At 36.8% G+C, this 16,279-nt stretch overlaps 1 protein-coding gene across 4 annotated transcripts in view; it reads right to left on the bottom strand.

Annotated features, from left to right (window-relative positions):
• Positions 1-16,279, bottom strand: part of Ten-a (Teneurin-a transmembrane protein) — a 928,723-nt gene that overhangs the window by 133,464 nt on the left and 778,980 nt on the right. For all 4 annotated transcript variants that reach the window (XM_074176153.1, XM_074176154.1, XM_074176155.1 and 1 more), the window contains one exon: positions 2,998-3,344. In XM_074176153.1, the coding sequence (XP_074032254.1) occupies positions 2,998-3,344 (347 nt within the window). The remainder of the gene's footprint in view (positions 1-2,997; positions 3,345-16,279) is intronic.

The following is a 16,279-nucleotide window of genomic DNA, read 5'->3' as shown; positions in this document are numbered from 1 at the left end:
CGGTTGGTTTTGTACACGCAGTGACGTGAGTTTGGGTATTCAATCAAAAATACTTTATAAAACTGATAACTACATTCATTTATGTATATAGTCATTATTGTTACTAAATTTTGAATCAAAATCTCTAGATAGAAATGAATATATAAGGTATAAGCAGAAATTATGGTGTGTTGAATATGATAAATTTTCATCGAATGTTATGATTGAAGGTTCTACAATTTCTGTTTCCCTTTAATAACATGCTCAATACATTGACATCTTTTATTCATTTATGAAAAATTATCATGAACAAAATACATTGAGATCATTCGAAAAGAAGGAGCACCACTTATTTGTAACCTATTCAAAATTAGAAGGTATATTCAAAAATATTCATTTCAGTCTTATCTGCTCACTACTGCATTATTTTATTTCTATTTGGAGATCAGCCAATAAATTCAAAAATAAAACCTTTGACATCTTCACGAAATAAAACTATTTAATGCAAATATGAATTATCATACTCAGAACCAACAGTGAATTTGTATAAACCAAAACATTTATTAGAAATACACCATACAAACAAAAAATATGTTGTTTCAATCATTCAATGAACGAATGATTACAAAATTTTAAACACATATTCCATAGAAATCGATAATTTCATAGTTATAACACTAGACAAACGGAACTATCATCAGTTAGGCATGAGATACATTGAAGACTGATTTTCATCTAATTTCACTTCAATCGTAATTCAGAAGTAGGTAAAAACAATTTTGTGTGTTCAATTGAAAAAAATCTAGCAATTATCAATAATCTGGTTAACTACCCTGATTTGTTATCTCAACTAGATTTTCACGTACCAAGACGAAGTAGTAGAAACGAATTTTTTTTCTATTTGCCGTTGCCTAGGATCAACGTGTTAATAAAATCTCCAGTTTATAACATCTGTAAAATGTATAATAGTTTCCATTCAGAATGTGATATTTTTGTTGTTCCATTTGGACGCTTCAAATATATAATTCGTAAGAAGCTATTTTCTATGCAAGTCGAACTAGAATCTAATTTCAACCCATAAGTAAAATACCGTGTTTCAACTCTCTGCACAATTCTCTGCATAATTCTATTAGAATTCTACAGTAAATGTTTTCTATTATTATTATTATTATTATATGAATGTATCACTGTTTGTGTAATATCTATACTACTCTATTACTCTGCTGATTTTATATGCTATTCGTTAAACTTAATTATATTTGTCTTGTAATTGGAATTACTCCTGTTAGACAATAAATCTTTGAATATAAACTTTGGAATCGAAGGTTTTTATACCTTGATTTCACCAAAACCCCCGGAAAACAAGCTAGAAAGCCTATTAATCAAATCTGGAAATTTGCTAGATCGGATAGGTTCCCTAATAAGAGATTTGTTTTAATAAAAGTTTTGAGATCTTAAAAAAAAAGAGATTTCACTGACCCAGAGTGTGACGAACTTCTTCCATCGTCAGCCAGAGATCAAACAGTAATGTTTCCTGATGGAGAGAGAATTTGGCACGGATAGATATCAAACTAGACAAATCTTTTAGAGAGCAAGAAAATCAGATGTCTGGGATCAACAGAAAATTTCTACAACTGAAACAAAGCTCTGAGGAAATGTAAAAGAAGGACTCATGGAGACAATGTGAGGAGGTCAAACAGACCCAAGCATGTGCCAGAGTCTATAATATAGTCTTCAGGTGACCTCAGATATCAATGAAGAATCTCAAAACAAATACCAGGGAGTACACAAAAACAGAAGGAAATACTATAAGTGCACTTTTTCGGGCTTTCCCGAGTCCTAGATAAATTCAGAACTGGAAATTCTTGAAAGAGTGAGCCGAGAAGATTGGTTGCTGAAGAAGTAGATGAAGAGAAAACTAAATGGGTTAACAAACCATTCCAATCAGATGGGACCAGATGGGAACTAGTAACAGGGTCAATGCAGGTAAAATCCCTCCCAAATATTTCAAGTATGTTTAAAAATATTTTTTCCATTAAGTAGCTGTCGCTCACCTACGAACGATAACTCTCAAAAGTCGAAATTGGTGCAAGCTGAGGATTAGCACGCCCTGTATGATATGGAGTCGATTTCTTGGTGGTACTTGAATATATCGAGTTTTCCCAAACTATCTTCAAAATATCAACTTTTCATGAATTGAGAGTACTGATGTACTTAATTTCAATTGAGGCTATGTTTTGGACCATATTTAGCACAATTTATTTTTTATCTCGAAAACAGATAGAGATAGGTATAGAACTTCATCAACAAAAAAGTATTGAAATACTAGAGAGATTCCAAAAATGTAATAATATATGGGGTGTTCTATTTAAAAAAATAAAGTTGCTAGGACTTTTTGATGGAAGTGGCAACGCCGCAATGCTGAAAATATTTTAGATCGATAGAACAGGTAAGGAGAGGTGAAATTTTCAGAAAAATCATGCTTTGCGTTTTCCAGAAACGTCTAACCTACCATCGACCGTGAGTCACGCTGTATAATGAATTCTTGGTTTTCCCCCATAAGTTGTTGCTATACAATAAAACGATGGTTGGAGACAATATGGCTTCCTGGAGAACACCAGCGTTGATGGTGAAAGTATTCGAGAGATATCTATCAACGGTCACTTGCAGGGTAGTTCTTTCAGAAAGATGAAGAGCCATACACACAAATGATCACACAAGCCATAGCATCGAAGTTTGGCCAGCAAACCCTTATGCCACACATGGTCGAAGGCCTTAGAAATATCAAGCGCAACAGTTTTTGACTCTACATGTTTCTCGATTTCGTTATTTCGAACAATAGAAGATTACTTTTTACGTTTCTTTAAAAGTTGTTAACCTAGACAAGCTTTTCCAAACTTGTCACAATCCAGCAGCGTTTTGCTTCTGTTTAGAAAATGTTAACGTTCCAAAACTTCTCCATTTTTCCAAATGCCCCACTCCGGATATGAAAATTACACATATCTTTGAGATACTCACCGATAGAAACCACCTTCCAGTGTCCAAATAATGCAGCAGGCTGACGTTTACCAACATCGGCTCGATATCCACTTCCCGTTTCGAGATCACGTGATCCATTTCCATCGAGATCCCGATGTCGACGGTGGGATGAGGCAAATCAGTTCTGGAATCTCTTCGATAGTCGTCCTTTCCGAAATCAATCCTGAAATCGTGCGGCAGGTAAAAGGGCCCCCTGGGTTCGGAGTCTGCGAGGATTTTTCTTGTTCCTTCGTATGAGCTGGAGATTGAGTCCAAGACGTCGATGCGGGAGCTGCGGTGGTTCGAGGGGAATTTCAGTTGGGGTGTGGGGGGTATGGCTTCTGTGTCTGTAACAAATATTGCCAAGTAGTAGGAATATATTTTCAGCTGAAGAATTCAGACATATGCGTTGGATTGGATTGAATTACTCAGTACATCGAAACCTAAATAAACCTGCGTCATACTTTATTCAAAGTCAGCGGTGATAGTTTTTAGGAAAACTCAGAGCATAGTTCAAGATAGTCAGGGGACAGGGTGTGTAGACGGGGGTGCTGGCAATCACTCTGTGGGCGCATTGTTATTCAATCTCTGCTTAGAACAAAAAGAAAAGTAACCCAAAAAAGTTCAGTCACTTGCATTATCTATCAAAAACAAAAACAAAATTGAGATATCTGAAAACAGTTCATTCAGACCAGTCTCAACTCACCTACACTTTAGGTTAATACACTGACACCTATCAGGGAACAACTACTCCCCTGGCTAATACCACGAATGGCGTTGGATCCTATCCTAGAGGTGTCAGTGCAGGATTCTTCGCAGAAACAATTCCTGCACTCAATGATTTTCCATCAACAAAAATAAAATTACAACAGCTGTTAATTTGGACCTATCAAAAGCCTTCGATAGTGTTGAGTATGAAATATTGGGTGTCAAGTTGTCAAATTATGGTATACGAGGTTTGCCTCTCAAATTAATAAAATCATATCTGGAAAATAGAAGGCAGTGCGTGATTCAAAGGGATCAAATAAACGGCGAACTGATAACATCAATTAAAGAGAAAATAATCAGAGGGGTACCCCAAGGCTCAATCTTGGGTCCTCTATATATTATATACTAATAACGTATCAGACGCTGTGAATGAATTTATGGTGCAATATGCTGATGATTGCTCTGTGATTTTTAGTTCAGATGATGCTTCTTCTGAAAAAACCAATATCTATTTCTCCCTGAACCTGCTAGAAGACGACTTTCCAGCCCATAATCTGAAACTGAATACCAATAAAACGCATGCCATAACGTTTACACGAAATGGTACTAGTAGTGTTTGTAATCTCAGTAATGGATTAGCAACATTGGAATCTTCTCCTCAATTGTCTTTTCTGGGCTTAACAATTGACTCAAAATTGAACTGGAAGAGTCATATAAATAATATTGCAACAACTTTATCAAGATACTGTTTTGCTTTGAAAGTCATATCACAAAATATATGAAAAAGGACCTAAAAATCATGCTTTTATCGGTAGAAGAATATTTCGCTGATAGACTTTGATTTGTCTGCCTGTTTATATTCTTTGTCTGTCTTTTTCATTTTATATTTTTTATTATTATGTTTATTTTTTTATTTTTTTGTAATTTTTATCATCTTCCTTCATGCATTGACATGTTCTACACCCGTTAGGGTCTTTGTACCAAAGAACTAATAAAGATAATCTATCTATCCATCTATCATAATCAAAAATCGAATTGCTGTTCGCTGAAGTGAACGATAAACAACATATTTGTCATCGCCCCATCTACTCGTAAACGAGGTAACCAACCACATATCTGAATCGACCAATTCCTCGTATAAAGAAAAGAGGGGATTGCCTAGTTTGGTTACCGACGCACTTTTGTGAATGAACCTATAATATAAAAAAAAATGTTTGATAGCACAATACAACAACCTTACCTACCCTTACTTAACCAGACCTCACCTAACCTTTAATTATTAGTACTGATTTTGAATCAATATTTTATTGAAAATATTCGAAAATAGAAATGAAATAGTTGCTAAACCTAACCTAACTTAACCACTTCAGTTAATGAACCTATAATATAATTGAGAATGTTTAACCTTAACTAACGTAATCTTAACCCAACCTGACCTAATCTAACTCAACCTTCAAATATTCGTACTGATATTAAATCAATATTTTAATGAAAACATTTTAAAGTTGAAAGGAAACAGTTGCTAAACCTAACCTAACTTAACCACTTCTGTTAATGAACCTTAATTATAAATGAGAATGTTTAACCTTACCTAACCTAACCTAACCCAACCTGACCTAATCTAACTCAACCTTCAATTATTAGTACTGATATTGAATCAATATTTTATTGAAAACATTTTAAAGTTGAAAGGAAACAGTTGCTAAACCTAACCTAACTTGACCACTTCTGTAGATGAACGTTATCAATTATGCATTGACAATAATGGTGAGCATATTGAACACCTGTTATGACTTATCATGTTATTAAAATTTCCTAAATAAATTTTTTGTTTTCTATTTTTCAATATTTGAAATTTTTCTTCCTCACCTTTAATAACGCAAAAACGTAATAAGATAGGGGTAACATATGTTATATTTTTGATATCAGGAAAAAAGACCATTCCAAAAATTCAATAATATACTGGGTGTCCCATTTGAAAAAAAAATTAAACAATTTGTATCTCCTGAAATAGGCACGCCTCTGTATTTTTGGCAGCATTTTATCAAAATTCAGTCATAAGCACACAACTTTTACATTCAACTTTTTTTTCTGTAGGCAATAATAACGATGATCAGGGGTGGGTAATTTATAGTGAATAACCCTGTACGAACTGAAAGGAAAAATATGATTTTTGTGTAATTCAATGTTCATATGGGAGTAGTTATTTCGGAAGGAACTTTTCTGTCATGTAATTCGGTGTTCATGTGTATGGACTAGATATCTTCATGAGAAATTTTCATTGTAGTTATTTCTTTCATCGTTTCTTCTAAGGATTCTCACATTTTTTTTGTTTACTGTTGGAAGGAAACCAAAGAAATTTTTTCCACAAAAGTGATCTCTTTTGAAAATATTTACTTACCAATTCAAAATAAGAACTTCACGAAGACAGAAATCACTTAAACTAAGTTTGTAAAACCGCAAACTCTAAATTTCATTTGCGAATTTTGTTTGTATCATCTCGGGAAAGTATTCAAAGTTTGAACCACTTTTCCGACTGACAAATCATTCGAGTAATTGTCACAGGCTTCATTCATTGCCCTCCCACACCGTTAGGGGAAAGGAAGAAGTGAAATTTAACTCGATTGAATCTAGAATCAATACGTTCGTTGACGAAACGGAAAGAAAACTCTTTCTCCTGAGAAAATATTGTTCCTTCATTGATTCTTTTCCTTATTACAGATAACTGAATTTAACGTACGGAGTTGGACAGATGCAGTACATGATAGTTCGTACTGGAAGCTTTATTGCAAACACTTTTCCAACACTAGAATAAAATACGGTTTCCCGACGCGCGTTTTGCTAACCAAGTTAGCGTCGTCAGGATTTCAGTATGATAATGATTGTCACTTTTTTATAATTTCGGACAAAGATAACCTTGCTATTTCAAACATAACACTGAACCGATATAACGATAAAAATTTCGGATATTGGCTTTTTCAAACAGTAGTTCTTATTTCAATGTATTCTTTGAATCAAGATGGCTTTGAAACGACAATCAATCAGCTTGTTGAAAGCATTCTCATCGACAATAATCGTGTTTTATGTTATTAAAAACAATCCAAACCAAATTCTTACCGTTGAAATTGAAAACTTATTCCATTTAAGAGCGGATAGTTATGATTTTAGCGATTGGCGGTTTGAAAAATTATCTTTTGAGGTCCAGAGTGTATGTCCAAAAATATGTAGAGCGAAATTATTGAAACAAGTTGGTTTTCAAACAATTGCATTATGAATTTCGTAGGACTGGAAGTGTAACTTATAAAATGGCGAATGGACCGAAACCTATCATTGGAAATGAGGAAAATGCATTTCTTATTATATAATCAAACATACAAAACCATCGTACGTATTATAATGATGTATATCCTCATTTTTTCCGTACTCTGGACCAACAAAATAGATCAGTTAACGTGTGGGAAAAATTATAGGTACACACGTTATAGGACCATACTTTTTAGATGGATACTTGAATGGTCTGGGCTTCTGGGTTACAATTAGATGGAGTTTCGGCACATTTCAAATTCAGTGTCAGATAGTTTTTGAATATGTGCTTTTCGAATAAATGGATTGGTAAGGAAGAATCACAAAATTGGTCAGCAATATCACCAGATTTAACTCGCCTCGATTTTTTCCAATGGATGTACTTGGGGAATGAGGTTGACGACACCTCTCCAACCACACTGGAAAATACGGAAGAAAGAATAAGGGCTGCTCGCCTCGAATGTTTTTGAATGTTGAGCAGTCTTCCATAGAGAGATTGGATCTTTGTATTGAACAGGATGGTCGTCATTTCGAGCACCTACTTTGAAATGAATACATTTGCGTTTCATATTTTGTTGTTGCTTCAGTTGAATAATTAAAAAACATATAGTCTGTTTGATGAGCTACTGTTTGAATATGAATGTGAATGATAACTTCATTTTCGATGAAGTGAAGTATAACAACTAACAATGATAATTCTGTGAACAAATCAAATGAATGTCGTTCCAAAGCTATGTTGATTCAAACAGTGCATTGAAATGAGAACTACTGTTTAAAAAAGCCCAAAACCTCTTTTATGGTTGGTCAGAATTCGAAGGGATGCTTTCTGTACATTCCGATGTTATTTCGTTTCCAATTATATCTAAAATTAATAACTGGAGAACGGTTGTTGAGTACATAGAACTTCATATGAAATCAAATTATTTTTTTGACCTTATCAAAAATATCTCCAACCCTAGTTTTATCGTATATAATACTAATAATATATTCATTTACAAAAAAATCAATGCGTACACTTTCAATTCATTATTGAAGAATGCAAGTAAATAAACACAGAGAAGATCCACAAAGGCTAACCAGCGCATGGATCACTAAGGTTATTATACAATGAATTCTAAAATAAGTTACAAGTTATTCGTAAATATATAGTAGATTCCTGAAATATAATTGAAATATTGGAAAGCAACTGAATAAGTAAATAAAATATATAAAAAAAAGTTCACGCTAGTAAACAAACACAAACGACTTATTGTCCATTATATTGCTTTGCTGACGACAGCACACTTGTCTCGTCATTTCATTTGGAATCCAGGACATCGGCTACGGAGTCACATCTTCATCGGCAGCAGGAGGTTGCATATTTCAATGAGTATCTAGAGGTGATATCGAATTCAGTGAAAGCAACCAGGTTCAACTCAGTGCCACAAAAACCCAGGCATCGGTTTTCCAAATAGAAATAAATGTTTCCAAACCGAATTTAAAAATGTCAGGTTAGACAGTTTCTCTTTCTACTGCGATGAATTTATTGGGGGTTGAAATGGACACCAAAATGTCTTGGCACAATCATGTTGCTGAAATTGCAAAGGCTGCTTCTCAAAAGCTTGAAACACTGTTCCAAACCAGCAAACTGTATACACGTCAGCAACTTTTGATGCTTCATAAAGCTCCGATCAGACCATTTTCGGAGTATTGTTCTCATGTATGGAGCTCCGTCCCCAAACATACCCTAAAACTGCTGAATTCCATCTCGAATGGACCTCTTCCATGTGGTATAAACTTCCAGAGAACGTTTATCCAAATGAATTTAATTTCCAGCGATTCAAATCCAATGTAAATCTCTACTTACTCACAGACACCGGTCTGAGAGCACCTTAAGGGTTTTCCTGTAGTGCTTGTGTTTTTTTCCATAAAAAAACGGAATACAGGGTGTTTCATTTGAAGAAACACAACTTTAATATGTCACACTTTTTTGAGCTACCCTGTAGACTCCAAAATAATTTTCTCCTGCAGCCTCATTCAATATACAATATACATATACAAACTGAAGAAATTCCCAAAAAAATCAACGGTTTGGTTCACAGGGACCGTGTCGTATGGTTTGCCCCACCCTGGATACATTGAATAACATGAAAATCACTTTATTTTATTCAGTTTGTTCTCCAAACACCCGTTATGGAATTGAAACAGTTCCATTCACCGGGACGCTATACAACCTAATTCAATGTTCATATGTAAGTAGTTGTTTTGAAAAGAATTTTTCTTTTGTGTTCATGTGAAAGTTACTGTTTCGATAAGGCTTTTCCTTCCAGTTTATATCTGAAAAAACTTTTATGTTTGCACATCTTTGTACGGAGTTCATTCGAATCTCAACTTGCTTTCTTCTTTCCTTTCTATTTTTTTGTAAGACGATGGAAGGATATAAAGCAATAACGCTTATTTTACCCAAAAAGTAACCTTATTAAGAAGCATCACTTTTAATTCAAATTAGTTCATTAAAAAATACAAATCATGGAAATATAAAACAACAACAAAAATTAATTGGCGCTCCGGGGCGACTTCATTGATTCCAGTGGCGCATTTCCTTTTTCAGCTGCAGGAAAACCCGGAAAAACCTGCAGCACCACATCATCTGAAGATCTTGATCTGCCAATATCCTCTCTCTCATAAAGCAAAATGTAGGGGGTCTCCAGAGTCAAACTTAAATCAGTCCGTTTCGTCTTTGACCAAGGCGTAATAATGACCAGATTCAACGCCAGAACCACAGTGAACTATGACTGCATGAAGATTATAGTAGTGGTCTGCTAGATGTCAGTGTTCATCTATTTCGAACCTTCATAAGAGTTTGGTGCTTCCGTCAAAGGTTGAATCATGTTTAAAGATCATCAGTGTTATTATTAGATTGACTGGTACCTCAGTTATACTTGTTTCCTTGTTCTTCTTCTTGTTTTCTTGTTTACAGTCACTTAGTTTGGCGCATGTTTGGCAATACAGTTGATCCTCACCCGTTGAAAGTTTCATTTTCAGATGATTTAACAATACGTTTTGCACCAATTGGTTATCAGTCATATTAGGAAACGCTAATTGAAGTTCCAGAAATTCACATTCAAATAAAAATTTTACTTCATACTTTTGATTACTTTATTTTTGGAGCCGCTTCATTTTGTTTTACTTGCTTTCTATTCATGAGTAACTTTTCACTCGATTGTATTGCAGATATCTCAATTCATTTCAAGTTATCGCGAATGTGGCCCGTAATTGATCGCAAATTGTGTGGCATTGTCGCCTCGGCAGTGCCTCAAGAGGATTATAATTGAGGGCAGATCGAGGAACAGGAGAAATATATCCGGAAAGGTAGGGAGAGAGACAAATAGTAATCATCTCCGTAGCCGTCGTTTTTCCAGGGCCGACCCTTTCTCGGAGCGTCGAGTGAAACCAAAAACCGGGAAAAGGAGAGCGAAGATTGAAGATATCGGAGACGATTGAAAGGAAGCGAACAGTTCTTATTTGCTTCAATTATCCCGGTTTCCCGAGCAGAATTGAATACAGAAACGTTGACGAGGCGTGGAGGGGAACAAGGTGGGGTAAGAAAAAAGTATAAGGAATGATGTTGTGGCTGAACGCGGGCTGCTCAAATTGAAATAATTAGTAGCGCATTGAGCGTGAAAATGTTGAATGTTCTGCAAATACACTGACGCGGTACCAATTATCATGATGATAATTACAAGTTTTAATACTATAATCTTCATTTTCAATATGCGTAACACAACAACAGTAGTTTTCTCAGTTGGACTGGTAGGGCACTTTATTGATTTACAATGCAATTCAACAAATTAGCAACCTTGATTAGTAGAAATTACTAGTTGGTAAATTTCTTCCCAGGATGTTTATTCTACATAAACACAGTTCTCCAAATGCCAAGTAACAGCAACTGGAAGGAAAAACAATCTCAAAAATGGTGGAATAAGGCGCCGGGTATGAGACAGGCCAAAGAGTTCATTGAAGAGCCATCGCACCCTGGCGTTGGATGCGATCGGGTGTGGAGGGGTGGATTTTCGGGAAATTCTTGCGGGTACCGCCCCTCACCCCACACCAACAGGATTTCGCAGGGCTTCCTCCCGCTCACCGAACCCAGAATTGCTTCCTTACATCTACTTAATGTGGCTAACCAAGAGACAGGACCATCGGCAGCGTTCGACCGAACGTTCGTACAAGTTAACTAAGCTCTTCTTTCGCCAGAGAGTGCTCGCGTCGCACACCTGCCCCCGCCAACCATGCCAAATCAATTGAGAATATGGTCCCGGAAGTGGCCGGTCGGGGTCCTAAGCTCGGATACTAGTAGCTCCGTCCAACCGGGGTCCGACACCTCAAGCGTCCGCCTTGGTGCCCTCCAAGACTAGACTCGGATACTAGAGCCGGAAGGACCGCGAGCCCCGACACCTCGAACACTTGGATCCGTACAGAAGCAGGCGAGGATCACGGAACAGCATAAGCCGTCAAGTGCCTCGGTATGGGGCTGCAATGCACCCATGAATGGATTACCGCATCCCCGTATCCCTTTACCCGCTAGTGGAGCCGCTGCCCCTAAGAGGCCAACGCCAGTTGGAGGTGAGGCTTGCTAGCCTCCAGCCGTGAGCGGGCCCTCACCTCCCCCCTAGAACTCATGTTAGGAAAAATCCTTTTCCAACGTTTGATGAGTAACCGCCGAGGACTCTTTCGAGCATCCTCTACCACACATCATATGTCGAAGATGTCGCGCCCATTACCCGTGTAGGTGCGAGATAGGGCGGTTCATCAACAACTTTTGGGTGTACGCCGTGTGGTCTGCACCGCATACCCTTACGTTACCCCGAAGGGCACTCATGTTAGGAAAGTTACTTTTCCAGCGTTGGATGAGTAACCGCAGAGGGCTCTTGCGAGACACCTCTCCCACACATCTAGCTTGAAACCGACCAACGCCTGTTACCCGCAGATGCGGGATTGGGTGGTTGACCGATAACTTTACTGGGTGAGTGCCGTGTGGTCTGCACCGGGGGACTGTCAAACACCCATAAGAGAGAGACAGTGATACCCCGCCACTCACCCCGAGTCTGAATTGGCGATCAACTAGAGTTCTGGTCGGGCTATTGACGGGACACTGTTGACTCAACAAACACATGAACAACATCGGACTGGGAGACGCAGCCCTATGCAGGCTTTGCCAAGAGGATGAGGAAACCTCCGTACACATACTATGCTATTGCGAAGGTCTGTCAAGGATGAGGATCGCAACATTAGGGGAGGAAAAACCACAACCCTCTCAATATATGAGGTCTGGCCTATGGAGTCTAGTTACAAGGACGGGCATAGACAAGGAAATCTAGCATACATGAGAGCACACCCAAGAGACCTGCAAAGGTATCAGTGTAGTGACTGTTCAGCACAGAAGCCCTATCTAATCTACTTGAACACTTCACGTGGAGATATCTACAGAAGAGAGACAAATCTCCAACCGTTCTTCGATGTTCCAGACTATCAAGACTGCAAGTGATGCTCGCTTCTCCAATCAGATAGATAGCTCTTTTCTGGATGGAATCCAGCAACTTCAGGGTATGTTTGGGGGCAAAGCTCCATACATGAGAACAATTCTCCAAAGAAGGACTAATCTGAGCTTTATAAAGCATTAAAAGTTGCTGAAGTGTGTTCAGTTTTCTGAGTTGAAACAGAGTTTCAAACTTCTGAGAAGCAGCCTTTGCAATTCCAGTGACATGATTGCGCCAAGGCATATTGGTGTCAATTTCAACCTCCAACAAACCTATCGAAGCAGAAAGCGGAATAGTCTGTCCTGACATTATTATATCCGGTTCAGCGACATTTATCTTTTTGGAGAAATATGATGAAATTGGCCGATACTTGATGAAAATCCACAACTACTTCCTTCTGGAGAGAATTGAATTGAACCTGATCACTTTCTCATCCCAATTCGAAATCACCTCTAGATCCTCATTAAGATATACAACCTCCTGCTGATGTCCCGGAATCCAAATGGAATGCCGAGACAAGTGTGCTGTCGTCAGCAGAGCAATATATTGGATTCTTGGTTTATCCAATGAGTTTATATATATATATATATATATATATATATATATATATATATATATATATATATATATATATATATATATCTGGTTGCAGACAATATGGATCTCTGGGGAACACCAATGTTGATTGTAAAAGTATTCAGGAAGCTGAAAAGCCATACACAAAAATGATCCGACAGGCCATAGCATCAAAGTTTGGCCAGCAAAGCCCATGGCACACACGGTTAAAGGTCTTGGGTTTATCAAGCGCAACAGCTCTTGACTCTGCATGTTCCTAGATTGCGTTACTACAATTATGGGTGACATACGATAGAAGGCTCACCTAATTTGAATAAATCGAGTTCGACTTCACTTATCGCACAATAATCCCATAGATCTCTGTACAATATTTTGCCCCAAGATTTCAAAGAGCTCAGTCTGAATACTTGCAAGAGCAAATTGATAAATTATTGAGGCATTGCTTCTATTCTGTCGATGACTCCAAAACAAGTAACACACTAGACATTACTTCTTTTTGAGTTTCAAAGTTTTCACATATGTGATTGATATTGGTTGCTTGTAAATTTTAACTTGTAAATTTTTAATGTAAAGCCAAACATGACTTGCTACAAACATTGTATCACGTAACGTAGTCAAATAAATATTATTATTATAATTATTCAACTGGTTCAGGTACAGGTATTAGCACACCAAACTATCTGTGTCAACATGAACACGCTTTATTAAATTCGCCTAATCCAGATACGGTATTAGCTCACCAAACGACCTGCCGTAATATTCAGTCATCGGAGGTAACTCAGGACATAAAACTTTGAAGAAGCTATTCACTTACGGCAGCGAAATGACAGGAAGAAATTCCAGAAAACGAAGGCTTTAAAACACAAAAAATGTGACACCATTCGAATCTTTCACAATAAATACTGGTCTATCGAATCATGATTCACAAAGCCTGCCCAAATATTGTCATGTTCCATTGATGAACCGTTTTTTTTTGTGTGAGGGTCTTCTCCGGCCCATATCTGTACGTTAGACCACAATACTCTGTGTCCCTTTAGTAAAGGGACTGTAGATCTATTGAAAACTTACCTCAGAAATCGGACTCAGTCAGTATGCCTGGATGGAAAGTGTTCTAGTGCTTTACCTGTTGACTATGGAGTACCTCCGGGCTCCTACCTTGGCCCCATTTTGTTCTCTCTATATATTTCTGACTTCCATAAAATAATTGATCATTGCACAGTTCATCATTATGCAGATGACACTCAGTTATATTATCGATTTCCTCCAAGTAACTGGCAGGTGGCCATGGAAAAAATTTACAGTGATCTATAAAATTTACTGGATCTATCTATCTATAGCCCATAACCTGAAATTGAATTCTAAAAAATCTCAGCTGATACTTTTTGGCCCGAAACACAAAAAGGGGTAAATTGAATAAAATTTCCTACAAATAATTACAGAAAGCAAGAACTTGGGTTTGTGGCTAGATACTGACCTGAGATTTCACAAACATATAAATTCACTTCGTCGTAGCTCGTACAGTATCTTAAGTCAACTCTATCGAAGTAAAGATATTATGACTTCCAAATTGAAGTTGAAACTTTGCTGAACCCTCATATTGTCTAGACTAGCATATTGCGATATAATCTACGGACCTGCTTTGATGAAAACTGATGTATCTTGCTAATATTCACTTTGGAATGTATAACCTTTGTTCTATTCTTAGTTTCACAGAGATTCATGAACTACTCACTTACCAATGTATATTGGGTCATTATTTTTATATTTATAATACATGCTATCCCCTAGGTCGAGTTATCAAAAAGCCTCGGCTGAACGTCTCCCTTTCATTGACTTTTGTATATACTTCTTTATAAACAATGTATGTCGATGAATAAGGAGCATTTATTATTATTATTATAATTTCTATAGAAGGTGCTTCAACGATGAATGAAATATGAATGATAAGATTGTGATTTTGGATTATTTTTCTTCAAGAACCAGTTGCAAAATCCCGTTCTTTCAAGATAATCTTTATCTAGTGATATTTCAACGGTTCTTAAGTGATAGAATTGAAGCTGCTGTTCCTAAAAAGTTGATAATTTGATGATAGTTTCGACAAACTCGAAATATTTAAATAACATCAAGAAATCGACTCCATGTCATACAGGGCGTGCTAAAATTATTATTATTTCCATTGTGCATAAAAGTAGTCAAAAGTTCATTTTTTCAAATGAAACCCATGTATATTACTTGTTAAATTGGAAGAAGGTGGAAAATGCTTCAAGATTATCATGTCCCTATACCTAAATCGTCAAGTTTTCTGAATAAAGTCGCTTCTTCTAGAAACATTATTTTTTTTAGAATTTGGATTTAGGTAGCAGTGGAATTATCAAGCGTATAGCATTTCGGTTACTGTTTCGAATCATCTTCCAAAATGAATGCAAATATCGATTATTCAAACGAAGTTCTTATGAATTTATTTATTATACACTTGAACAAAGTGATCAAATCATTGTCAGAACGTGTAAAAAATTCAACCAAATGTATCCTGAATTAACACAAATGAACGAGAGGAAGTTTGTAAGGTTACAAAATAATTTCCTTAACTATGGCTCAAAGTTTTCAGGGGATAACTGTACCAAAAAACAGTCATTTCTAGATAAAAAGTAAAATTTTGTGGGCTAAAACATGTGAAAGTACAGACAATAACAGAATAGGATGATTCAAAATAACAAAATTGTAAACAAAATATCACATTTTCACAATAAATGTTAAAAATGTTATCCATTACATTCTAAACACTTTGAAATGTTTTTTGTACGCGACTTGTGGTTGCTTTTTCAATTTCCTGGGGATCCAGATCTTCAATACTCCGCACTATCCGCCGTCGCAATTCTTCTTTGGTAGGCACTGGAGTACTGTATACCCTTTCTTTCAAAACACCCCATAAAAAAAGTCAAGTGGCGTGAGATCGGGCGATCTCGGTGGCCAATCCCACGGCCCTAAACGCCTAAACCAACGATCGTCGAAGAGTTCGTCAAGTTTCCTGAAAACTTCCTGGGTGGAATGAGCTGGCGCTTCTTCCAGTTGAAACGATGAATTCCTATATTCCTCTGAAGGCAAATTTTCAAGAAAATCGGTTACAGTCGTTCTTAATATTCGGAGATATCTCTCTGCATTCAGTGTGTCTTCAT

Source organism: Leptinotarsa decemlineata, unplaced genomic scaffold (genome assembly GCF_025532065.1).
Source record: "Leptinotarsa decemlineata unplaced genomic scaffold, Ldec_3_MD MMD2_tig00001621_RagTag_RagTag, whole genome shotgun sequence".
NCBI classification, from domain to species: Eukaryota; Metazoa; Arthropoda; class Insecta; order Coleoptera; family Chrysomelidae; genus Leptinotarsa; species Leptinotarsa decemlineata.
The sequence above is the reverse complement of the archived record's forward strand: the minus strand, read 5'-3'. Positions and strand labels throughout refer to the sequence as shown.